Raw genomic sequence first — 26929 nt, 5'->3', positions numbered from 1 at the left:
GGAAGGCGTTTTTAACTCTGAGCCTCCTTTTTTCCACCTGTAAATGTTAGGGCTGGATTAGCTGGTACCTGCTGCTTTTTCCAACTCTAATATTTTATAATTCTCTATTTTGGAGCATTAGATTCACAGCCAAAATCAGTTTCCCTTTCTGAGTTTGAAAAAAAAAAAAATCTTCTGAACAACTCATATGAATTAGAAGTAACCAAGGAATTTGCTTAAAAGGCAGTTCTCTCTCTTAAAATGAAGTGCCGTAGTCTAGTTCTAAAAAGTGGCTAATGAATTGCTTTGCATCAACATTAGATAAACATTAACGTAGTAGTTCCCTCCCACCCCCCCCCCAACCCCCCAGCCCAGCCGAGTTAAGAGAAACACTAAATCAGCCAGGCTCTGCGAAAATCAAAGCCGGTCTTACTCCAGAGATGCCCTTCCTGAAGCAGACGCCGACCCCGTGCAATACGAGTTACCTTCTGTCCAGCCCAGCGCAGGCTTCTCAGTCCCACTTTCCAGATAATGTATTTTTCTTAATTAAAAAGTTGGAAGGACTAGGAGGTTTATTAACGAGTGGAGTTTAAGTAGTGACTACAGTGAAATCGCAGCAGAAGATAAAACTGCTCCTGAGTGAGCGTAAACAGTGAAGAAGTTGATCTCTAATAGGAAGTTAAACAGATGTTTTATTTTGTTTTTGGTGTATATGTTGTATCAAACAGTATTAACAGTCATCACGCCAGTTTGTAACATCTACCTGCTGTAAAGTTGTATGTGGAATCAATCCTGTTCAAATTTAGAAGTAAAAAAACAGTCGTCTTTAATACCATAAGTATGAGTGACCCTCATTCCACGACTGTATGTATGATGTGTGTTAAAAAGAAATGAGTAAATTGCCCGGGGTGACCGAGATAGGGAGAGGGGCAGGACGAGCCAGATTTACTGATTATTCCTAACATGGGTTTAAATAGATTGAAAATTCTACCTCTTTCCTCTTCCACTTTATTCTTGCCTTTTTGTCCTACAGATTTCTTCCTCTCTCTTCTTCCCTTTCAGGTTGGTTATTTATGGGCAGTATTGCAGTGGAGTGGAGTCAGCCATCTCTAGTTTAGACTACATTTCGAAGACAAAAGAAGATGTCAAACTGAAATTGGAGGTGCCTGTTTATTTCCTGTTTCTATATGACATAGAGTAAAAGAAACCAAAAACATGTTCCTTTTCGTGATCAAAGCAGCAACAAATTTCCCGTGCGTCCTATGTATAATTTGATGTCAGTTTTATAAAATGTTTTAATACATAGCTCTATAAAGTAATCATATGGCAGTGGTAATAGCAGTAGTAAGATAGAAGCTTTATGGCTCCTTTACATGCATTATCTCATTAGAGCCTCATGACTTTGTGAGATACATACAGTTAATTTTCCTGTCTATGGGTGAGAAAGCCAAGGTTTAGAGAGATGATGAGTAATTTACCCAGAGTAGTAAAAGGTACAGGGTGAGTGAGATATATGTGAGATAATGTATATGTAGGTTTAAAATGTTTATTTAAAATATAAGACATTTAGGGGCAGGTGTATAAAAAGGGAATGGATATTGCCCATAAAAAGGAAGACTAGACAGACATGTAATAGGATTAAGTAGAATGTGAGAGGCATTAATTGAAAGGGCTTCATGAGTAAGGCTGAGTGGTCACTTCAGTAAGTAGAGTTAGACAGTGGAAGATTTCTCTGAAGGGTTAGCGTTTAAGATCGGTCACTGAAGAATGGGGTGAATCTTGACAGATGAGAAAACACATGGGGCTTTAAGAATTGGTATGTCTTGACCAGAAGAGTCGGGAAAGTTTGAGAAGTGCAGAGCAGACTAGTGTAAACAGCACGTGGTGACAATGGAAAATAAGTCTGGAATCTGTGTTAAGTTTGTTGTTTTTTTTTTTTTTTGTGCATCCTTTTTTTGCCCCCACAAAAAATGTTTGCACTTTCAAGAAAACTTCTGAAAAATGATATTTGTGTGTTATGTGAACTATCATCTCAAATATCTTGTCCATATGTTTGGATTTTCTTAAGTTTCAGGTAGAGATACATAGTCAACTGTTAGGTGACAGTGTGGCCTAGCCGGCTCTCTCTCATCCTCTCTGCTGCTCTTTGTTCGGTTTAGCAATGAAGTCAGGTGATGGACAGGAGAAAAAGTAGCAGATGATTTACAAATCAGAACTCCTTCACTGTTGTAGCATATCTGGTCTGGCTTCGTAACTCCTAGTTCCCACCAAAGGGAACTATTGGTTAGAAGGTTTGCACGTCGACAGGCTGCCAAGTAACTGCACTAACTCAGTGTCATAGATCTTTCTTCCTTACTTCTTACAGTCCCTGGACGATGTGGACCTTATGTCTAGAGATGGCTTGAGTCCCTAAATGACATCCTTACAATCTTGTTAGCCTAAGGGTCCCCCACTCCTTTTTGGAGAGTAGGGCCTCATAAGCGTAGAACTGTTAGCCACCTTGACTTAAAATATGATGGTGAGACAGAACTTTACAACTTGCACAACTAGCTCCTGATAGAGCTACCATTAAAGCAGTTTTTGTTTTTGTTTTTTTTAAATCAAGATACATAATTCTGTCTCAAGAGAGGAGTCAGCTAGTTGTCCATCAAACCTCCATGAGATTCTTGGCATCATTTGAACGTTCCTCTCCTTCTTTCAGAGTCACTGTTGCCATCCTGCCCAGTGAGCACCCTCTGGAACTCTAGGGACACAGTTGCTGTCGTCACTGTCAGCCTTAGGGAAAGAGAGGGCCTCGGGCTGAGTTTGAAAGGCTCAGGGTGAGGTGCTGATGGTTCTCCTTTCCTCAGTTGAAACGCCCCGTTTCTCACCATCTCCCTGACTTGGAGGTACTTACTCAGATGCTCACTGTTAGTCCTCAGCACGTAGTCTTGGCTGGAACTGTCTTCTGCCAGTCCCAGCATATGGAGGGAAAGCTGCCTTATACTTGGTTTCTCTCTGCCTCCGTCTTCAAATCTTCTTTTCGGTGGTTACTTTTGCTCTTGTTGGTTTTTGTCTTTTTTCCTCCACTTTGGGACCAAAATAACATGGAGTTAAGCGTTAATAGTCTTGTATCTCGCCCTACAAGCTGGCTCACCCCTATTCCGTTTTACTTTCTTCTCAGTTAGTATTGGAGTTGAGGCTAAGCACACGGCTGGATGTTTGGGAAGAATAATTTCTACCCTTTGTTTACTTTCAATGCTGACAGGCGTTTTGGACCTGTCTCAGGCCCCCTGCTGTAGCTAATGCCAGCAGTGCTAGTTTCTTTACTTCCTGAGCCTGTAGCTTAGAACTTGAACTGATCCCCCCAAAGTTTTAAACTCATTTCCATAACATAACAAAATGAATTTTAAATGTGTAATATTTTTGTTCGTAACACTTGTTAAGATGGCATAACATAAGAAGTGTGAGATACAACCTCAATTCCAAGGGACTTAAAATGCAGCTGGGAAGATGAAACCCGTTCATTACAATAATATTAACAGTTTGACCTCCTATTTGAGACCCACGATCCAGAACTCTGTGTAATCTGTGGAAGCAAGAAATCCGTTGAAATAGTTATCCTTTCAGTGAACCGCAGCAACTGACAAGACGTGAGCTAACACGTCAGGATGTGGCCCCAGTTCTTCGTGTTTAGGAGCTGTAGTCAAGCACTCATTAACTCAGTATGGTCTTGGAGCTAATGGTGTTTGTTTTTATAGCTCCTGGTAATATATCCTCTTATGTGCCGAAAAAGCTAAGTGTGAGCAAAAGGGAAATCAGAGAGTATTTTCTTGAATACAACTCCTTCCGTGAACTGGAGAGTTCCTTGGTCTTGGATATGTAATTGTCTGAGGATTTTGGACTTGTTAGGCTGCTCACTAATAAAAATGTTTTTAGGGAACTTTTATTGTTCCTTTGAACTACACAGCAGTTATGTGAGAAACAGTAAAATCAGAAAAGCAACTTGTTCAAGGTCACACAGACAAGAGTTACCAAACTTGATTTAAATTCAGGTGTTGACACTTCAAAGTGCTTGCTTCGAAGTCATAGTTGATGTGAAAAGAGTGAACCAGTCAATACTATTTTTCAGTAAACTCTTACAAAGAGTGTGAGATTAAAAAAATAAAATCTGAGGCTTTTAGAACTTGGAATCCAGTTGTGGGTTTATCGTTTAGTAAATTTTTGGAATCAGTCGTTCCATTTCATTCATTTTAACAAATGTTTATTCAGCAAATAGTGGATTCTTAGAGATATAAAAGACATATTGGGGAAGATACTGCTTACAACAATAATTAAAAGACTCACAGGGCACAGAGAGACAGCACACATTGGCTTACTAACAGTTTGGGTTGGGATTATTACTAACAGAAGTACAGTCTATCAAGAGGATGATGAGTTTTGCTGGAAACTAGACAAAGCACACGGCAGTTGGAAAGAACTGAATGAACCCAGCCATGATGGTGGGGAAGGAAGCACGGTGGGCGTGATGAGCCGGGCCTTGTTCTTGGTGCCTGGTCCGCAGGCCTGCTTGGGGAGGCTGGTAAAAGGTAACGTGGCATGTAGGGGCAGACGCTGGAGGACCACTAGAAAAAATAATCTTCATGCGTAAAACCGTTCTGTGTATCTATTCCCATTTAGTGCTGAAATATTACAAGTTTTATTTCTTTTTTATTTTACTTGCTGATACTTCCTGTTTTTTAGAAAGAAGGATTGGGAAGAAGGAAAACAAACTATTTTTTGTCTAATAGCAGTTTTGCTTATGACTTTTGCATCTTTTTCTTTGAATGTTTGTGACTCCCTTTGATAAAACTAACAATATTAAATTTAAAAAAAATATTTCATTAGGAATGTTCCAAAAGAGCAAATAATGGGAAATTTACTCTTCGAGATTTGCTGGTGGTTCCTATGCAACGTGTTTTAAAGTATCACCTTCTTCTCCAGGTATGTAACTTAAAACCGTTTATTTGTTCATTTACTACATTCAGCAAAATATTAATGAAGCATCAACTGTGCTTCGAAACTTTATGTTTGGAGCCCTGTCCCCTTAACAATTTTCAATGATCAGGATAGCTACGTGGGAAATAACAGAGCAGCTGGGCATCTTTCCTTCCTTTTGGTAAAGATAATCCTGTGTCTTTCACAAAGTCATACATTTTGTCCTCCAAACAGAACTGGCCCCCAAAAAATGTTTAAAATTTAAAAACAAAGCAAAACAAATACAAATGTCCCTTCAACCAAATCTTCTGTCATTAGCAGTGATCATTTATTGGACTCTCAGTGTCGCTATATGCTTGAATTTTGCGGGTTAATTGTGTTAGAACCTATAAATGAAAGAGAGTTGTGTCACGTTCTGTGTTGCTTTCTGCTATGCCAGATTATAGTAAGACTGCATTTATTTTGAAGTGATTCTTGTTGTAACTCCAAAGCTTATGGTTTCCACGGTTAGTCTTCTAATGAGGGTGGAGAGTCTTATAAATTTAATTTGATAGCTGTACCAGGAGACTCATTAGTTCTGCTCCAAAGAAATATCTTACTGTATTAGTCTGTCAGCTCCACTGATACTTGTGAAATGTCATTTTGAAAAGATCTACTACCTGTAGGTGGAATGTCATTTTAAGTTTGCTGTGCTTTGTACATCTCATATATTAAATTTCTTGAACTGCAGCTGCAAAATTATTAGTCATTTCTATTTTTGTTCTACTGAGAAATCAGAAGGATTCAAACCCTGATTATTCCTTAAAAATGCGTTAAAACATTTATGAGACCTAAACTCAAAGCAACTTAATCAAATTGCATTTTATGAAAAAATAGTAAGGAAGACTTATGCAATCAGTTTCTGAGACATTGTGACACTGAAAACATGTCCACAAGAAGATAATAATTTATTTTGTAACTTTGGTATAGTCAAATACCAGCTGAAGAATTTAAAAAGTGCAGTTTTCAAGAAACACCCATTTTGGTCATGTTAAAGATTTTAGACAGACTTATAAAAGTATAAAATATGACTATATCGTTTTGAAATTTGGCAATTTTTTTTTACTAATTTTTCTTGGGTGGTTTTATATTTTTAATTTCAAAAATATATTTAGTTCCTTGATGGTTTTTTGAAATAGGAAAAGTTTTATCTGGGACACCGCACTTAAGATAGAAATTCTAGAAATGTTTTTCCATTTCAAAATAGTGTCGAGTAGAATTAATTTGTCTACTATTTAAAAATGTGTTGAATAAATGTGGTATGAATGTGCACATTTTCTACTTACTACTGTATTTTAGTGGGTAAATCAGTTTGGAAACGCCTTATGATTTGAAATCCCAGATCTATCAAATTAAAATATTTTATAGTGGGAGGGGGTTGAAACCTTGAGAATAATTTACTATTATTATTTAAGAAAGGAGAAGTAAAAATAGAAATAAAAGAATATCGCTTTACAGGTTTATTAGACGTAGCAGATTTGGTATCTGTAGGTTCTGTTTACAACTAGAAGCACCACTGGTACTGAATGCAGCAAAGGAATGGCTTCCATGGTCCACATACAGTGTTAGGCAGTCAGCAGTATAAAGCAGCCCCCCTCACATGGTGATGTTTAGACGGGGAGAGCGAAATGCAGTCTGTCGAGTGCAGTGCCATGGGATAGGGATGCGGAAGGTACCGAGGTGGTGACAACACGGACCTAGTTAATTACAGCTCACATAGAGGCCTCTGTCAGGGAAGGCTTTGCAGAGGACAGATTGTTGAGTTGGGCTTTGAAGGAAGAATAACAGGTTGATAAGTGGCTCGGAGAGAAAGGGCTTTCTAAGGCGAGATAGCAGCAGGCCTAGTGGAATCAGATATTAGAATGCATTTTGAGAACTGCAATTAACTTAGCAGTACTAGAATGTAGGTTGTTTAGGTGGAAGTGGAGTGAAGTTGGTATTGGTGTGCAGAATTCAGATCCTGAGGTGTCTTCGAGGTGTGGATGACAACCTGAAGCTTCTGCGGGCTTCGTAGAAGTTTAACAGGATCTGACTTACATGTAGGGACTTCACTGATATCAAAAGAGTGAGTAGATGGTAGAGAGGATAGACTGCAAGTCAGAAAATCAGTCAGAATCCTGGTGTCCTGACCCATTTGAAAAAGGGCAGGGACTCGAACCGAGGTCCTGGTAGTCGGGCTGGTTTCCAGGGGAAGGACCAAAGGTAACAGAAGTCACCACTGAAGGGGAGGAAAGAGTCTGGGGCACCTTTTAGGTTTTGGCTTAAGTGATTACACTGTTGGAGGTGCCGTCATTCAGTGAACCATGAGCAGGAACAAGAGTAGGGTTGTGAGTGAGGGTGTGTTAGGCTTGGACATGTGGATTTCAGGGGCTTGTCAGACACCCAGGTCGAACTGTTTAGTTGGACATTAGAGACTGGGACTCAGGCGTGAGTCCTGAATTGAGCACATTCATTGGAGAGCCACTGTCTCGTGAGGAGATAGAGGACATTATGGCAATGGTTGTGATGGAATTCTTAGAGTATTTAAAGTAAGGATAACAGAAGACTGAGGTGAAAATCTAGGGAGCAGTAATTTCTAAGGTGCAGATAAAGAAGAAAGTGTGGAAGACAAGTGAATAGGCAGACATTTAAGATGGACTGACAAATAACAACAGCTACAAACAGAGCGCCTTATGTCTCTGAGGCCAAAGGAGAGGCTCCATCATCACGATCAAAAGCTGTGGTGGGGGGACGGGGTACAGCTCAGTGTAGAGCGCTTGCCTAGCACGCATGAGGTCCTGAGTTCAATCCCCGGTACTTGCATTCAAAATAAATAAGTAAATAAATCTAATTACCCCCCCCAAAGCCATCAGGTGGCCAAGTTTGAATACGAGTGAAAAGTATCATTTCAGTTGGCCAGGAGGGGCCTTTCATAACACCTGGGAAGAGGGTCAGTGTGATAATGGGGGACAGAATTCAGGTTCAGCTTTGAAAGGAAAATGTTTTCCAACCATTGTCTCATGTTCGTTTGATGTCTTGTTGAAGTCTTACCAAGACATTGGTATTGAATTTGATGAAATTTTTGAAAACAGAGCCTGCTTGCATCAGATTTACCATATTATGGTGCGAGTAATGATAAAAATGGTTTATTATTTAAATGTTTTCTTATATTTTGGTTTTAATTGGATGAAAGTAGTACTAAACTGTATCTTCCAAATAGGAGCTGGTCAAACACACCATGGATCCTATGGAGAAGGCCAATCTGAAACTGGCCCTTGACGCAATGAAGGTAAGACAAACGAATCATTCACTTGTTTGTATTTCTTACTTTTGCCTAAAAACAATGGACTATAAACGGCTAATACATACGTATGATATGTTAGTATATAATATAATATCTGTAAGTATTGGTAGAGTTTTGCTTTTGGTGGGGAGAGGTGGATATTTTTAACTGAAATCAGTATCTTTGCATGCATTTAATTGTTAGACAAAAACAAAACAAAGAAGTTTATTAAAATAACTTTTGTTATTTATGAAAGTATGACAACTTTCATAACCACCAGGAAGGATTTAATAGAAAGGTTTTACTTCACATTCCTTTTCTGGTTACTAAGAGAAAACTGTTGGCTTGTGCAAGCTGATGACTTCGGAACACTGGCGTGACTTGTCCTCAAGTCAGGCTGTCTGCCAGGTGGACCTCTGTGGATGCTGTGTATCAGCACACGTGGATTGGTTTGAGTTTCTGTTTCAGGTAATAAATCTGAAAATCAAGAACTACAAGTAGATGAATGAATGCTTTTTCAGCATATTGGGGAATCTGTAAAACCCTGATTTCCATGCTCTGCTGGACTCTGACTTTGGAAGAAATAATATTTGCCCCTAACTTAAAATTAAAACATAAGCAAATACTTGTTCTCAAAACAAAATACCAATGTGACTCTGCTCAGAGCAATGCATAATTACTTGCCTGTGTCTCTGTGCCAATTTTAGTGTTAAGCCTGCCGTTCAGCTGACATTAATATCCTGTCAGGAAACATCACACATTTATTATTATAAAAAATAATCATACCAAGTTTTCCATTTTTTAAAGAGGTCGTGTATAGATATATCCTAGGAAAAGTCAGGCTTTCATTTAGAACAAAGTTAGGAACTGCTTTTTGCCAGGGTTCTGTTCCTGCTGTTACAGATGAATGTAAGAGGGTAGAGAAAAAAGAAAAAGAACCCAGAAAGCAGGAAAAATCTGGAGCATGTATAATAAAAATAGCTGGTTACAGTATCGGAAGATTAGCTCATGTTCCCTCAAATATGAGAAAAGACATTTTAAAATAGGTGAAGGCACACGGAGAAGCTGGGCCGGCGCTGTCTGTGCGCTGCGGGTCATTTTCCTGTTCTCTGGCTTCTCTGCCCCCTTTACTTCCCCACTATTAACTCTTTGAAATTGAACTGGCCTCCTGGACAGAATGCTCTCAGGAGCTAAGACACTAGCTGGATGCAGACAACAGTCCTGCTGGATTCGCTGTCTCACTCCGAGTTACATTTTTCTCCCGGCTCATCTTTGATGATTGTCCTGATTCTAACCCAAGTGCAAATGTGATTCCCTCAAGGTCAGCTGTTAACTCGTGTGGAATTTACATTCTCCCGACCTGGTTTCCTGTTTGTTGTTCTCCATGGCAGCATATTTTGTTTGTTTTTGTTTTTTATCCTTGCTCTTTTCGGTGGAGGGTGGGTGGGTGGTAAATGACAAGGCTTTAGTCCTCCCAGCTGTATGCCAGACAGCGCTAAACTGCTTTTGAGATGCAGCTTTGATTGACTGGGCGTTCATTTGATTGTCACTGAGAAGTTACGGTGGTAACTTTGACCACTAATGAAATTAATGATGTGCTTTCTTTCAAACCGTTCTCATCTCTTGTCTAATCTTATCCTGCTTCTTTTCTCTGCCCCTCTCTTTGTTCTTTAGGACTTGGCACAATATGTGAATGAAGTGAAAAGAGATAATGAGACCCTTCGTGAAATTAAACAGTTTCAGCTATCTATAGAAAATCTGGTATGTAATTATCATTCCATCCAGCCTCCCCAGCCCGCAAGCTGGGGGACGTTCTAGGAGTTGTTTTTGAAGGAAAGATAGTTTACCTTCAAGTTCCTGTTGTTCCGGATTTTGTTTTGTTTTTTTTTTCCTGAGTTCTCTTTGGCAGCCTCCGCATGGATGTCTGGTGGCACCTGGGACACATCGTTGTCCAGAGACTTTCTGCCATGGCTGCCTTTCTCACCTCAGTCACACGGTGATCCCTCTTCACCCAGCAGTCCCAGTTCTGAACACTGGAGTCCATTTTTTCCTTGTCTTTTCCTCACCCCCCTACATACTGATGGCGGAGTCCTGTTACTTAATTCATTTTATGTGTATTTACTGGGTGACCCTCGTGTGCTTGGGACTGGGGCTGCAACTCTGAACAGCATGGTCTCCGAGTTGAGGAGACAGTAGGAGTTTAAAAATACTCTGTTGAGATCAGCGCTGTGACCAGGCTGCTGCAACAGAGGATGGTGAGGGGAGTCCCGGTTTAGATAAGACAGCCAGAAAAAGTCCGTCTGAGTCATTTGTCACTTGAGCCTGAAGAAGCCAGTGGCACAGGGGTCTGTGGAGAGAGGATTCCAGGCCGAAGCCTTAGCAGGTGAATGGCCCAGAGATGGGCAAGAAAGAGCCAGGGCTGTACGAGAAGCTGAAAGGCAAGAGAGGCTGGAAGTTGAGAGCAAAAGGAAGGAGGGTGGGCTGTGCGGTGGGGGAGGCGCAGGAGGCCTGCAGCCCCCAGCCTGGGGGCCAAGGAGGCGTGTGTGACCGGAGGGCTTCACAGCCTGAGCTGCATGTCGAGGAAGCCCTTTCAGCCGGCAGCCGGGCAGCAGGTTGTTGAGGTGGTTCCCAGAGCGAGATGACGGAGGCCTGGGTGAAGCTGTGGGTGGGGAGACAGAGCTGAGTGAACGGACTTAAGAGACTTTTCTTGGCAGAGCAATGCTAGTGTTGCATTGCAATGCAATGTTCTCCGAAACATCGTGAGTCTGGGTGTCGTTCCACATGTACAGCCTGTTCCCCGTTTCAGGACTTCATTGGCCACCTTTCCAGTTACGGTAGCCTCTCATCACCCCTTCACATAGTTCCATTTCCAAAATGCGGATTTCTCAGTTCTACTCTCCTTCCCAGTCTTGTCGAGATTTTCTGTTACCTTCAAGACTCAGTCAGTATTCCTTAGCAAGATATTAAGGCCTTCAGTGATTTGGCCTTAAGCTATTTCCCTAAACGTATCCAGCTAATAAGTGTCCGCATGCTTTATCTCACAGCTCCCCTGCTGCGCTGTGAGGTCTCTGACTTGCCATGCATTTTTGTAGTTCTGCCCTTGATTATAATGTCAAAGCCTGGAATAATATCTTTTTACATTATTCCTTATCATTTTTCTTCAAGGTCCAACTGAAATTAATTCTTTCCCTAATCCCTCATCTCTCTTTCTCTTTGTAATTCCATAGCACATGGCCTGGATGGCTGTTTTTTTTTTTAATTGTGGTAAAATACATATAAAACATAAACTTTACCATGTGTAGGTAGGCAGTTTTGTGACATCAGATGCAGTCATCCTGTTGTGCGGCCACCACCATCATCCATTGTCAGAACTCTTTTCCTCTTGTAAAACTGAAGCTCTCTCCCTAGGAACACCAACTCCTACGTCCTCCTGGATCCTGGCAACCGCCCTTCTACCCTCTGCCCTTATGAAGGATTAGATATTGATACTTACCACGCTTTTGTTCGCACATATTTTCTCACGTTCTGTGGGTTGCCTTTTCGCTTGGGTGTCCTCTGCACAAAATTTTCATTTTTGCTAAAGTCCATCCTACCGATCTTTTGTTGCCTGTGCTCTTCGTGTCATATCTAAGAAATCATTGCTAAATCCTATGTTATAAACCTTTCCCCCTATGTTTTCTTCTAAAAGCTTTATATTTTTAGCTCTTTGATCCACTTGGAGTTAATTTTTGGATACCGTATAAAGGAAGGGTCCAGCTTCATTCTTTTGTCTGTGCATGCCCGGTTCCCCAGCACCATTTGTTGGAAAGGCTCTCCTGTCAGCCATTGAGTGGTCTTGGCACTCTTGTCAAAAATCATTTGGCCATCTATGTGAGGGCTTATTTCTGGATGTTCTGTTCTACTCCATTGGTTTAGAAGTCTGTGTTTATGCCAGTTGCATACTGTTTAATAGCTTTGTAAAAAGTTTTGAGATCGGGGAGTATGAGACCCCAACCTTGTTCTTTTTTAAGATTGTTTTACCTGTTAAGGGTCCCTTGTGATTCCACATGAATTGAAGGATGGAGTTTTCTGTTTCTGCCAAAAACATCATTGGAATTTTAGTAGGAAACATTTATTTTTATACTTTTTTGCAGTACAGTTAATTAATTTCCTATCTTTTTTCTTAGAATGCATGCATCTAGGTGTTAGTGATCATTTTCAGTCAATTCTTTTTTCCTTTATCACCTTAGTTAGGTGCTCATAAATACTTAAAACTTTTTATCGTATGTCTCTGGGGAAATGGCTCGTTATTTTTAATCATTAAGTCAGAACTTTTCATTCCTGGGATCTTTGCTCAGGGAAGCCATTCTTGACTTCTGAAACCAAATTATGTCCCCCAGCCATGCGTGCTTCCTATTCTCTTCCTTCGTGACTGTCACACATTTGTCATCATTTACTTCCATGAATGTTTGTTCCCGCACTGGGCAGTATGTTTCAGGAGGGCAGAGTCTGGGTCAGTCTGCCCTGTGCCTGTTACAGTGGCTGGCACAAAGCGGATGCTCAGTAAATATTTATTGCTGTAAATTCTTTGTGATTTGAATTTTTCCAATTCTCTCCTTCTGTAGCTAACTTCTCTATTAGGCTTGTAAGTGGAATCGGTTAATGTCCTCAGCATGCCTTCTGGGATGACCAAGGACAAGCTTTGTTTCAAAGCGTATCATGTTGATCTGAGGTTTTTAGAGTCTATGCGGTAAAAATGTAAAATGATAAAACTTGTTATGTAATAAGGTTATGGTCCCCAGGAAGCCTCACTAATGCTTATTTCTGTTTTTAAGTGATTGTGAAAAACTGAGACATGTAAATTTTACATTTTAGAACCAACCAGTTTTGCTTTTTGGACGACCTCAGGGAGATGGTGAAATTCGGATAACCACTCTAGACAAGCATACAAAACAAGAAAGGTGAGAAGGATCAGTGCTCACTTTCAAAATAAGTAATTAGTAGCAGGAGATTGAGAAAATCTTAAAAATTGAGTTCCTCCAGGACAAAGGAGGGAAACAAAGGCAGAAAAACAAGGGCACGGACCAATCTATGTTTTTTAAATTCCCCATGTAGGTATGATAATGTTGTTCTGGTATCTGTTGATTTGCCTAAGTTTGAGTTCTTAGGAAGGAAATGACAAATATAAAACATCAGCTAAAGTGAAAAAGTCCATGAAAATGAGCGTAGTGACAGAGCAGTAATAGACAACTACCATAAAAGCACAATTGTTTGTTTATTTATTTATTTTGGTATACATTTTAAAGTAACTAAAAATAATACAGAATGTTCTGAGAAGGAAGTCCAAGTGAGGACCATTTAGTGAGACTTTTTTGAGGGAGGCTTGTAGGTGGAGTCTGTAAAGATCAGTGAGCTTGGCCTGGTGTCCCTAATTATACACATGTGATTGTCAAACTGATTTATTTGGTTGAAATGGCCATTTTCTGGATCCTTTGGAGACTGGAAAGTCAGCCAGCAGGGGGCAGCATCAGCTCTTACTTCCATCTTAATACCCAGGCTCTAAAGGTAGCTGCCAGAAGATACATGTCCTTTTAGCCTCTCCAGGAAAATAGGCTTGGAAAGTGATGCAAGTAATAGAGCTATGCGAGTGTATTGTCACCGTCATCATTTAAAAAAAAATGTGTGCATGTTAATCACCAACTGAGAGTTTTCGAAAAGGTGCAAGTATGGGTGTTGAATGTCAGGATTAGCAGGTTTGTCTTCTCCCCCAGTTACATTGTTTTTACTGAGATAGAAGGGAAATCTCAACATGTAGATGTAACCGTAATTTCTCCAGCTTCTGTTTGGGTCACATAGCACTCAGTTTGTGGTTCAGGCGGTCCATTAAGTCACGAGGAAATACTTCACACGGTAGACGCGTGAGTTCCCCGAGCAGACCCAAGTGTGGATCCTGCCTGGCACCCACTGGCCATGTGACCTTGATAAAGTCCTCTCATTTCTCTGAGCCTCAAGCCATCTCCCCAGCAAAACGAAGGTATGATAATACCTATCTCAGGAGATGGTCCTGGGGACTTAAATTAAGGGAGTCATCTTCATGGAAGGGATTCTGACTGACTCCTAGTAACATGAGTAGATGTTAACTGCTATTGTTGTCATTAAAATTATTCCATAAATGTTTAGCTTTTAAACTAAAAAAAAAAGAAAAAAAAAGAATACTGCCTCTTGCACAACTCTTTTTGGCTTAATTGTTCCTGACAGCAACTCCCACAGCGTGCATATCATTCTCATTATAATTTTGCCTATTTTTTAAGCAAGGAAACTGAGGTACAGCAAGGTCATTCATTTAGTAAAGGGCAGTGCCAGGACACACACACAGTTCATTCCTTTCAGACACTGCCTTTGTCTTTAACTCACAGAAAAATCAAATTTTACCTGGGAAGAATTAACCCACATGCTTCCAAACCATTTAAATCAATCTCTCTTTCTCTTTCTCTCTCTCAGGCATATCTTCTTATTTGATCTGGCAGTGATTGTATGTAAAAGGAAAGGTGATAACTATGAAATGAAGGAAATAATAGATCTTCAGCAGTACAAAATAGCCAACAATCCTACAACTGATAAAGAAAATAAAAAGGTGAATTCTTGGAAATGAATAACTGATTTGCTCGTAACTTTGACTATTCAAAGAAAGTGGGCTGCTAGCTTAATGTGAGAGGCAGTTTATCGATCCAGGTGTTTTTGTTTCTAGAGATTAATTAGAAGCAAGCCTCTGTGAGAAATAATTGGACAGTGCCACGGCTGATATGATCACCTCAAATGCCTTAATGATCAAGGCAGCAAAATGCATTTGGCATAGCAGTCGTTACAGATATGAAATTAGCTACAATAATCTTGATTGTTCACAGTTTGTATGATGATAAGGCTATGAGAGGTTTGTGGATGATTCTGGTGGTGTGTTAGTGAATTTGGAAACCTGATGTTATTAATGAATGATACCTATTAACCCGAGGAATGTTAATTTTAACAGTGGTCTTACGGCTTCTACCTCATCCACATCCAAGGACAAAATGGGTTGGAATTTTATTGCAAAACAAAAGATTTGAAGAAAAAATGGCTGGAACAGTTTGAAATGGCTTTGTGAGTATCTCTGCTTTTAAAAGTGCTTTTTTTCTATTGCATAAGTCTCTTACAAACAATAGGCTAATAATAAATGTACTCTAATGTTTGTAGCATGCATACAGAGACCGTGAAAACACTGTGCTCCGAGCATGAGTGCTATGCTGCCGTCTGCTTGATAACTTTGGTCTCCGCAGAGATGTTTTGGCGAATTTCTTCAAGAAAAAGAAAGAGGGAGCTCTAACCTTCTGTTTGACTTTCTTATGGGCATATTTAATTCTTGAGCTTTCACCAGTCCCTGAAAATATTAATTATTCTAATGATAAACTTCTAATATAATTGCCATGTTCTATATACATCTTTAAATTAAAGAGAAATACCCCCAAACACATACACACCCATGTATACACACAAGCACATCTTTTAGTTTTAATAGAAAGATTGATTTCTTCCTCCTGTTTTGTTTTTAACTCATTTATTTGAATTCTGGGTAAATGGCTTGACATATTCAATGAATGCTTCAAGGACGTGATTTCTTTCAGTGTTCTTTCCTTTTATTAAAGTGGAGCTAAACAAGAAGTGGGGAATAAATCAGAACTGTTACAAAAGGAATGGCATAAAGAGATGTAATTATATAAGAACATGTCACTGTAGGGGTCTCTTTTCAGTTTTGAGGTTTATGGATTAAAAGGTGCATAATGACCCTTGTTATGAAACATATAGGTCACCCTGAAATTGAAACTGTTAACAGAAGGTGAAATTAAGGAAGAAAAAAAACCACTTTTGTAATCTACTTCATTCTAGCATTATTTACCTTTTGTAGACAAATTCTATCAGATTTTTTTGTTTGCTTTTTCTTTTGCTTTGTTTTTGTAAGTGTTCATATTAATGTAAAATGGAGCAAGGATTATAATATTTTTATTGTAGTTTTGAAGTGAGAAAAATAGAAATTTTCTTTAGATTATTTTCTCTAACATTTTGAGAGAGAGGATTGTGCAGCTAACATATTTTTCAGCCCATAGACAATTCTGGATTTAGCAGTAACCACTGCCATGAACTGGCTGCATAGTCTTAGCCGATTTGTTTATCCTCTCAGAGCCTCAGTTTCCTCCTCTGTAAAATAGGGATAATAGTATTTTGAATTCAAGATACTTTGTGTCAAGCAGAGTGGCGGCCACACGGTACAGCGGCAGTGATAAGTATTGAACAGCGAGTGGTATCTGTTGTTACCACTGTTACTTATATTGTTTTATATTTTGGATCCTAATAAAATCAGAGGGCATTTTTCAGTATACTATGATAGTTCTTAACATTTATTATTATTGATTATAACAACTAAACAGAAAAGCTTAGTAGTTGTGTGCATCAATAAAATGAGTATTCTACAGGGACCTCCCTGGTTTGGGGCACCGATGATGAAGTTGGTGACCTCCGCCCAGTCTCTGATGAACATAAACCTAGTGTGCTGTTGTAGTGAGGTTTCAAGCGATAGCCTGCACTTGGACTGGAGCAGTTGGGGTTGGGGTGACAGGATGCTGGGGTTCTGATACTGTGAAAAGGCAGAGCTGATCTCAAGCCTTCACTCTTGTGGAAAGGATGCTGGGCTGGTATTTTCTTATGGATTCTGTTTGGCTCTATAATCGTTACATGAGTGAAGGAATTTCTGCAGAGGAGGGAAGTTAAATTTCTTGTCCAGAGAAGGCAGGCTCCTTGGACTATGTAACAGGCTTATCACTTAATATTTTGTTCAGTTGATGTAAATTAAAAACAGCTAAGCTCTGGATACAAGAGACTCAACAAGATGGATGCTTATCTCTCTTTTTCATGTAAAAGAATCTGGGGTAGGTAGACAAGGGTGGTACTGTGGATCTCTGGAGTACTGTCGGGAACCCAAGCGCAGATCTTCCTGCTCTGCCAATTTCACCCTTTGGCTTCTGTCCTCAGGGTTGGTCAACCTTGTCATCCAGAATATCTGCTGGAGCTCCAGCCATCACATCTACATTCTTGGCAGCAGAAAGTGATCCTCATTTTTAAGGATCCTTTGCAGAAATGCTATAAATTTCTGTTACGTAATATTGATTAGCACATTGTCACATGGCCACATCTGACAAGGGAGCCTAGGAAATACAGTCTTCATTCTGTGCAAGGTTATGCTCGGCTAAGAATCAAGTTTCTCTTATTGTGGGAGGAAAGAGAAATGGGTAGTTGTAGGCAACTGTCAGTCTCTGTTGTGTGGGTATATACATACCGGAGGAGTATGGGGGGGTTTAAATAGTTTCACCACAAGAAAGATGGCTGTACCACACACAGGGACCCTGCGACTCTTCATCTTTGAGCACATTCCAAGCATGTCAACAACATAATTAAACACCCATGGAAGTGGTTATTTGTATTTCAGAGTTCCATCAATTACCCATGCAGATGGTGAGAGGGTGGAGGTACCTGTTTTTGAAAATTACTTAAAGTTTGACTTTAAGCAGGGATTATGCATGTATGATAAAATAAGGATTTTATTCAAGCACCAGAATATTCTATTATTTTATTTCCTCTCCTCTTTTTTGAAACTGAAGTTATGCTGGAGAGCCCTGCTTCCAGCTTTGTAAGACAGATCTTGCTTGTCATGTGCTCAGGAAAGTTGAATAATCTAGGTGAGTCCTGAAGCTTAAGACTTCACCTAGCTCAAATTTTGCTATTTTATCCATTATCTAAAGTTCTAGTACTCTTAATCTATGAGCCATGGAGGAGAAAAGAAAACTCAGAAATCCTGCAGCATTCATGACAGGACGTGATGAACAGTAAGCCATGTGCATTTCCACAGGCCAGCTCCTTCCAGTCCCTTTGGCATTGACAAGGGTCCTGTGAATCCTCCTGTTGATTCTGGAGTGTTGCTTTAAGAGATTTTGAAAAGGAAAGGGAGGCATTGGTAGGAAGGTGGTGGGAAATGAAGGGAGGTGATATTTTAAGACTGATGAAATGCTTGCCAGTTCTATTTATAGAAGATGGCAATTCTGCTGTTTATAGGACAATTGGATCATTTTTATTTAAAAAAATTGCAAATCACCTTTAAGGCATTTAAAATACTGCTCTTAATTTAGAATATTAGAAAGGGCCATAGAAAGGCATGAAGACCAAGAAACAGTAAGTGTCTGGTAAATGCAAATCATTTCCCCAGAGGTGACCTAAATCTGAGCGTCCGTCTTTCCTAAGCACGCCCCATCCCTGCTCAGTAGCGTGCTCTCTGACCTTCTTTGGCCATAACCACTTCCAGCGTTTTACAGAATGCACCGGACCACATCAGAACTTGGCAAACCTCTGGAAGGAAGGCTTCGCAGAGAGAAAAGCCGCAGTGACCCACTTGGGAAGGGCAGGAAGAAGGATGCCTTTTTTCTTCTTTCCTGTGAGGAGAGGTGGTCGCAGGACTGATGGCTCTTGAGGTTGTTGGAATGGTTACTGAGCCGAGGAATGCTTGAGAGCTCTAGTTCTGGGGATTGCACTCTAAAGAAGAGATTTAGATCTTTAAAAGCCTGATTGATATGCGTTGTTTATTCTTATTTATTTCCGAAAGGGCTTTTTGTCATTGTCTCCCACAGTTCCATTTAGTCATCTGTGAAATAGGATGGGATGTATTTTTATGAGAATAAGCTGGTTCTCATAATGATGTTGCAAAGTGTAGATATGAGTGCCCATAGTGGTGTTCAAAATATTATCAGAAAGCTATGGATGGGTTTCCTTCACATCCCTGAAAGCCAGTGTTTTTGCGAATTCTCCTGTTAGATTTAAAGTAACGAACATTGTCATACCCATTTTATAGCTCAGGAAGCTAGCAGTCGCAGGGCTATTTCAGCAAATTTGTCCGAGTTCAGGGCTCTGTCATTTGCAATAGAGTTCAGGATCTCAGTTCACAGCGTTTTCTTTATCCATGAAGGTGCTAAGATAAGCACCCAGGCTCAAACCGTGTTATCTAAAACTGGAGTCAGGTTTCTTTCTTCCTTTTTCTTTCTTTTTTTTTTTCCCCCACAGTGACTAGGACCTAGAGGATAAGGCAGTGCCCTTAAATGTTCCAGAAATAAGTCAAAGATGGGTAAAATATGAAATAAAGAAATTGAACAGTAGAATAAGAAGACTTTTAAAAGGGAGAGCTAGAGAAAGAAAAGTAAAATAGGATGAAAAAAAGAGCATCACATATGGTAGAAAGTGGTAGGTTCTGAGCCGGCCTCTGTCGTGTTTGTTGAAGAGAGGTGAGAGGCCCTCTTGCCTGGAATTTCTTCTGACTGACCTGACCCAATTCTTGAAATTCTAACAATTTATGTATACTCCCTTGAAGAAAGGAAGCCCCCCTGAAGATGCACGTACCCTTCTTACCACGCTATGTAAGATTTCTCCCCTGTGGACCACATGCCAGGCACGGCGCCACATGGATTACCTAAGGCAAAATAGCAGAGACGTCGTTAATGTCTGATAAAATATTAGCCCGGGATATGTGTCTGTTAAAAGCTAGGACTGATGGTAGCGGGGAGAAGAGGAGGAAAAGGGAGTATAGAAATTCTAGAGTTGGGGAGGGGCCCTGGGACAAGGCTGCCTTGTCACTGGGCAGGGCAGTCAGTCCCTGAGCTTTGTTTCCCACGATGAACCCCTGACCCTGAAGAGGAGTGCTCTCCAGGTGGGGCGGGGCAGGGCAGGGGGCAGGAATCCAGCCGGTTAAACTCCACAAATCCGCTTAATCTGAGCAAGTGTTTCTTTCTGATTGATTCCCCATTTACTTCCAAGGAATTTGAGGTCACTCACCATAAAAAGCACACATGCCACAGAATTAAAAAGAAAAATTTAAATAATCATGAGGTCAAACAGAACAGTGCTCCAAAGCATTTTCCTCAAACTCAGGCTCCACTCGACAAGAACATTTTCCTGAAATTCACCTTCTGTCTTTTGAATGTAAAAGCCATGAGTGTGTTTTTCACATATTAAATATAAAATTATATTTTATCAAATTTAATTTGTTTCAATCTAAAGATATTGCTCAGATAGTCTGACTACTAGAAGGGTGATTACCGGAGGAAATTGCATTCATTCGCCAAATATTTATTGAACACTTGCCTTATTGCCGGACCCTATTGGAAGCCCTGGCCAGATGACACTGAAGGAGCTCTTGCAATTGAATTTAAATGCTGTGACTTCTAAATATAATAATATTCAGTTAATATATAATGGATTGAATTTTAAGACTGAACTCTTGATATGTCTATCCAAATAATCTCTTCCTCAGAATTCCATCTATTCAAGTGTAGAAAGAGAGCCAAGGTTTGCCCTTCTCCTCCCCCATGTAATCAATTTCTCACCAATCTCTGCAGATTCAGTCTGACCACTTGCTTGCAGTCTTCAGCCTCACCTCCTTCAAGCCTTCCGCATCTCTAATTAACTTCCACTATTCCTGCATCGTCCTTATCAGTTCGTTCTTCAGGAAGCATCCAGGTGATCCGCTGTGTCCCGCCCCACTGAAGACCCTTCCTTGGCTGTTAATTGCACTGTGTATAATATCAAAATTCTTACCAGGACCTCAGAAGTCCCTGCATGATTTTATCCCACCCATCTCTCCAGCTACATCTCACACCCATTTGCTATAGTTAGAGTGAGTGCATTTTAGTTTTTGGAGAAAGTGCACAGGGCTCAGGTATTCAACTGTGAGGTTCCCTTATCCTACTTGTTAAAGATAATCATTACTTGCCTGTTCTATTTTCCTTGTCTTTTCTCCTCCTAAAGAGTAGGGACTCTTTCTTGCTTTTTGGAGAGAAGCTAAATTAAAAACTACATGGTTAATGCTGGGAGAAAAGGAAAAAGAAAGCTTCATAGGTCTGGGAATGGAAAGAAAGGTTTGGGTTTTGGTGTGAGCGAGGCAGTGCAATAGCGATGGGGTCTGAGGGATTTGGAACGGGGCACAGGGACTTTGAATTATATTCCTTCTGATGTTCTCTGAAATGCTAAGTAAAGAATGAAATTGCTCTTTGGTTATTTTGGTTGCCCTGTGCTATGCGTACCTTTAAGGCCCCAAGGCTGAACTTCCTGGGCCCTTGGATTGATGGCATTACCACTAGATCTAGCCGTCTTTTTCATGGCTGTTCTCCCAGTGGACTAAAAACACCAAGAGGGCAGGGGTCCTGTCAATGTTATTCACACACAGGACCCATTTTAGCACAATGCCTGGTCTGTAATGGATTATCATATTTTTATTGTAAATCTGAAACTTTATTTTCAAGTTTTCTGACAACAAGGGCAATTAAAAAAAAAGACTTGATGAATTAGAAAAGTATTTTTGTCCAACAAACTATCACAATAGCTCTCGAGGGAAAGAAACTTTTACTAGTGTGATACAGAAGGCTTTATAATCTGGATCCTTAGGTAAGAGACACTGAGAAAATATGTTCTCTGCCAGCAGCATTAGATTTTTTGAAGTTCTAGAAGTTGACATCATATATCATTATTCTTTTTCTTAAACTAGGCTTCTAAAGTAAGATTGCATTTGTTGTTGTTGTTTTTTGGAGATTGCAGTTTTTTGAAGGCGTTTGTGTAGATGTCTAACCTGATGTTTCCAGGTTATGTTTCTTTTTGTTCTTCTAGATATGTTTCTTTTTGGCAGTCTGATTCAATGCTTGATGGAACGTGAAACAAGCAAGATGCGTAACTTTCACATTACCTAGATTCTTTCAGATAATGCCGGTCCAATCTATACTTATGCTAAAAACTGCAGAGCAGTATGCAGCTCATGCTGTGTGGGGCCTCCTTGTCTCTAGGAGACATAGGAGATGAAGTTAGACTAGTTCTAAGGTCTGATGTGCGCAAAGCCACCTAATTCCTCGTATTTCTCTCTGTCCACATTTCCAGTTCTTTGAGACCTGCTCTTTTTTCCCGCCTATCAGGCTCGAGAGTCTTCATTCCTCCATTTTGCACCTGAAATCCAATCACGGTCTGCACTTTGTGTACTGATGGGTGTCACAAGGGAGACTCATTTCATGTGTCTGTTCCCTCTGCCCTTTCCCTGGTCTCCTTGACACCCTCAGCAGCACCTGGAGGGTAGTGTGACCCCCACCCGCATATGCTGCTCCCTGCAGCGGACCAGGACTTGCTGCTTCTCCTGCGGGGAGTGACTAGTCAGTTCAGAGAGAGGGCGCCTCCCCAAGCCTTCCTGGGATTTAGAGGAATAAAGCTGTGTTATGTTACACATCAAATCAGGATTAAGAGATCTGGTGAGTGTCTCGAGAGAAATGGTCTTTGTTGTTGACTGATGAGAGATCTTTTTTTTTTTTTTTTTTTTGAGTCTTTAAAAAAATTTTTTTTGGGGGGGTGTAGGTAATTAGGTTTATTTATTAATTTTTTTTTTAAGAGGAGGTACTGGGGATTGAACCCAACACCCTGTGCATGCTAAACATGGCCCCTACTGCTGAGCCAAACCCTCCCCCTGACCCATGTTTATGATGCCAGAGGATTGGCAGCAAATTTGACATTCTTTTGTGCACATTTAAAATACTGTGTTTATATTTCTGCCCGTTTGGAGAATCCTCCAGTAGCTCCGTGAAGCTAAGTTGGAGAATTCCAGCCCCACGCCCGCGGCCGCTGCTACTGCTAACACTGCTGCCCCCCTTCCCCACCTTTCTCCTCCTCTCCTTTGTCGTCTTCTTTGGGAGCTCTGTGGAGATCTTCTCAGATGTCTGTGTAAGTGTCTGTTGAGACTACAGATTGCATCTCCCAGAACAGAGGCCAGCATACTTTTTTTTATAAGGGGCCAAAAAGTCAATATTTTTAGCTTTGTGGACCCCATGACCCTGTCTGTCACAGCCACTCAGTTCAACCATTGTAATAACACAGCCATGGATACTACATCAACAATGAGTGTGGTGTATTCCAGTAAAATGGGTGGTGGGCTGTACTTAGCCACCCCTGTCTTAAAAGGCAGAGTTGATGATCTAGGCCTGTGTGGTGACACTCAAGGATCTCAGCTATAGTGGCATCACGCTGTGGCCTTTGGCAGAAGTGTGATTTTCTTAGCAACACTAATTCCTATTTAGGCATTGTGATGATTTAGTTACAAAATGTTCTCAGCTCCACCAAAACCAAAACCAAAACACCTGGATGAACTTTATATATACGGCTCTTTGTGTTCTGGAAACATTTTCTTTCCACCAGTGACGACATTTGTGCCTGTTATTTATTCTGGAATTCCCTCTTTGGGGAGCACACTGAGGACTGTTAGAAGGGGCGATGGAAGGCCCTGGGGGTGTCAGGAGTTGGTATGAGGGTGAGCCTTTCTGGACGAGCTGTACGTGGGGGTGACATTTGACTGTGGTGACACCTGCTTTGGCATTTTCTGAATATCCAAAGCCCGTAAGAATGTATTTGGAAACCAGTAACCTGACCAGCATAACTACCCAAGTGTCCTTCCACGAAGCATTTCTGTATCTGTCTGCCCACATGCTTTTTCGTGTTTTGGAGAAATTATTTACTCTAAGAACAGCTTTTCATTCTTTCTGCTTGAAAGGCCTTCATTACCAGTTTTAAATATGGAGAATTTGTTTATGGGTATGAAATCCATGTCGACAGGACCCTTTGCCCCCAGGCTGTGCCGAGCCTCGTGGTGCTGACCTTTTCACATTAATCTCCCACGTTGGAGCCAGCACAGCTCTCCCTGAATCTAATGTATTGTCTATAACCTTTCAAAATTGGCAGTTAAGTCAGTATAGGGAACTAAACTGCAGTTTCCTGGCAGCAATAAAAGGAAGTAGGACACGGGACAGTGCTCAGAAAAATCACAGCTCCCATAAAATGGAATCTCTCAGTAGCCTGTTTGATCCAGAAACATGCAAAAGCATTTCATGCATGACAAAGCATTAGTAAATATTAAATAGTATTCTTGTTCTGTTACTGCCTACTGGGGATCAGCCTCTCTCCTTTGTCTCTGGTCATATTTAACACTCATTTGACATTTTTCTGGCATTCCTGAGCATGCTTCTCAGGAAGGAGAAGTCCTAGGCAGAAGAAAGAATGAAGGAGATGACACAGAAATTTCCATCAACAAATAAGCATTACTCTGGTTAAAACCAAATGCAAATAAAATTAAGCTGAATTAGTGTTGATTTCCCAGAGCTTTTATAACCAGAACCTCTGATCTGTTGTGTGTGTGTGTTTTCTTCTTTGTGTATGAGAACAATACGAGTGCAAGCAGGAGAGTTTCACCTGGCAGTGGCCTGCGCTGTCTCCAGCTTGTCTGCGTAATGTGGAAATTCACACAGAGAGTAAGTCTGTTTTGGAATCGTTGGTGGTTGTGAGTCAACTAGGTAGATGGTTTCCTCTAAGAAAATGGTAATCAGTGAATTCTAAAATAGTGAGCAGGCGTCAATTTGTAAGTTTAAACTTAATATTGTATTCAATGTCACAGGTGCTACTTTTAGGCCATTTCTCGATAAGAAATTGTTAGATCATGGGAATCATTACTTTGAGCCACACAATACAAAGTAAGCTGCAGTTGGAGATTGGCAGTCCTTACAGTGGGAGCAATGGGAGAAACTTCATTTTTCCCTCTCATGGGCTAGTAAGCAATCGCAGTCTAGTTGGAGAGATAAGAAAGTCATTCTTGAAACAAGTCCTGAATGAGGCTGAGTACTGTGTATCTGCAGTCATTCACTTTTTCGTGTATTCATTGCGCTTCCCACGCCTGCCCAGGATCTATTCTAGGCACTAAGGATACAGTGATGAATAAGACAAGTTCTCTCATGGAGTTTACTGTCTAACAAGGCTTGTATTTTCAAGTCAGCATTATAATGTCAATGCAAAGCAGGGAAAAAATTGCACGTTTTTTGAAATGAAATAATTTATGGCACACATTATTTTGATGTGAGACGAATGGAATTGGACATTTCAACACAGAAAAATCCAATGTATGTGATGCTCTCCAGCAAATTTTGAAAGAGTTATTGGCCCACTGGGGATCTAAGGTAGGCACTAGCAACTGAAGACTTTTCCTTTTAATTTAGGAAAAGTAAGCTGTTGTAGGTTAAGTATGTGCATTTTTTTTTTTTGCTAAATACTTAGGAAAAATACCATTTACCACTGATACACAATTTAGAAAAATTAATTTGTTCTAGGTGATTTTTCTCCCATTTATTCTGAATGCCTGTTTGTAATGATCAAGATCGTAAAAAACCATAATGTTTTATAAACTCGTAAACACTCCAAAGAGGAGATGTTTAAAGTTCCTCTGTTTGAACTGTTCAAGGCCTGAGCCCTTTTTACAACTTCCTTCCAACTGTAGCCTGTGCTTGAATGCCTCCAGTGATGAGGAACTTACTACCTCTGGAATGTTTTTGCTCCATCTTTGCTTAGCTTTGACTGTAGAGAAGTCTTCCTTACAATGAGTTGAAACCTGACTGTTCAAGTATAATGTTCCTGATGTTCCTTCCTGGGCCCACATAGAACATGTCTAACTCTTTCCCATATGTGATAACCCTGCAGCTGCTTGAAAAGAGCTATTCCTCCAAGCCCATGTTTTGAGCATTCTTTCCCTTTGAATGAATGAAAAGAAACTTAATTTGGGAAGATTCTTGCATTAACTTGTTTATTTGAATGCTAATCTGGATCAGGTAAGGGTAAGTCGAATGTTTCGTTTCAGTCCAGTATCATGAGCAAGGCGTGATGCTGGCTGCTGTCATCCCCCCAAGAAGGTAAATGAGACAGTTTTAGTTTTCAAGGTATTTAGGAGTCAGTTTGGGGACCTCTGATTGAGTTATGCATGGCATTTTAAAAATGTCTGATTCTGAGTATTATGAGGAAGGTTTCAGGTTTTAATTCCTTCGTGTTCTAGTGTTTGGAGTCTGGTAGCATATAGGAGTAATTCTTTACTCCTCACATGGTGATTTATAGTTTCCAAAGTGTTTCAGATGATACCTTATTTGACTCGTAAGGAGTTTGGGGAGGTAGCCAGGAAGGTATTATCTTAAAAAAAAAAAAAGTCAGAAAACAGAGGAGAGATAAAGTATTTTGTATGTGTTTTTTATTTTCCAGTTAGGAAGTGGCAGAGACTGACCTTGAATCTCAGTCCAGAGCTTTTCCCCTGCACCACGCTGTCTTATTTATAGCAGGAATACCTACTTGCTGTTCGCCAAAGATGAAAGTTTCCTTCATTTTGTTTTATAAGCAAGAGGTGTTCTTGTGTCATGTATTCACACACTCAGTGAAAAATATGATTTACAGCTTAAATACTTTCTACTTATTCTTTAGTGATGCCATTGGAAAAGAATTGGGTTTTTTTAATAGAATCAAATACTAAGCAGTGTCATGAATATTTTTAACAATTTGTAAGGATGATTGGGCTTCAAAGAATTTCCTTAGAGTAAAATTAAGCCCTAATTTATTAGTTAATTTGTACCAATAAACTTTTGGTCACCTTATTACAGGATTTAGCCTAATATGATTTATGCAGAGTTTTGATTTGATTTGATTTGATGGTGTTTTCTTCTTCCGGTTGTTTAGATAATGTGATGTTAGTCTCAGAGTTTAAATTCTCTTTTTTAGAGGTAAAGGGATTGCAGAAGAAAAGCTTCATGGTCTGAGACT

General features: G+C 40.2%; 1 protein-coding gene across 1 annotated transcript in view; it reads left to right on the top strand.

Annotated features, from left to right (window-relative positions):
- The window catches only part of VAV3 (vav guanine nucleotide exchange factor 3), a 335055-nt gene that overhangs the window by 162203 nt on the left and 145923 nt on the right, over nucleotides 1-26929 (top strand). The window contains 7 exon segments of the mRNA XM_006179926.3: nucleotides 1042-1141; nucleotides 4846-4941; nucleotides 8174-8242; nucleotides 9911-9997; nucleotides 13091-13176; nucleotides 14717-14849; nucleotides 15243-15352. Coding sequence (XP_006179988.1) covers nucleotides 1042-1141; nucleotides 4846-4941; nucleotides 8174-8242; nucleotides 9911-9997; nucleotides 13091-13176; nucleotides 14717-14849; nucleotides 15243-15352 — 681 coding nt within the window.

This window comes from Camelus ferus, chromosome 9 (genome assembly GCF_009834535.1).
Source record: "Camelus ferus isolate YT-003-E chromosome 9, BCGSAC_Cfer_1.0, whole genome shotgun sequence".
Taxonomy (NCBI): domain Eukaryota; kingdom Metazoa; phylum Chordata; class Mammalia; order Artiodactyla; family Camelidae; genus Camelus; species Camelus ferus.
Note: the sequence above shows the minus strand (reverse complement) of the source record. Positions and strands in the feature narration are given on the sequence as shown.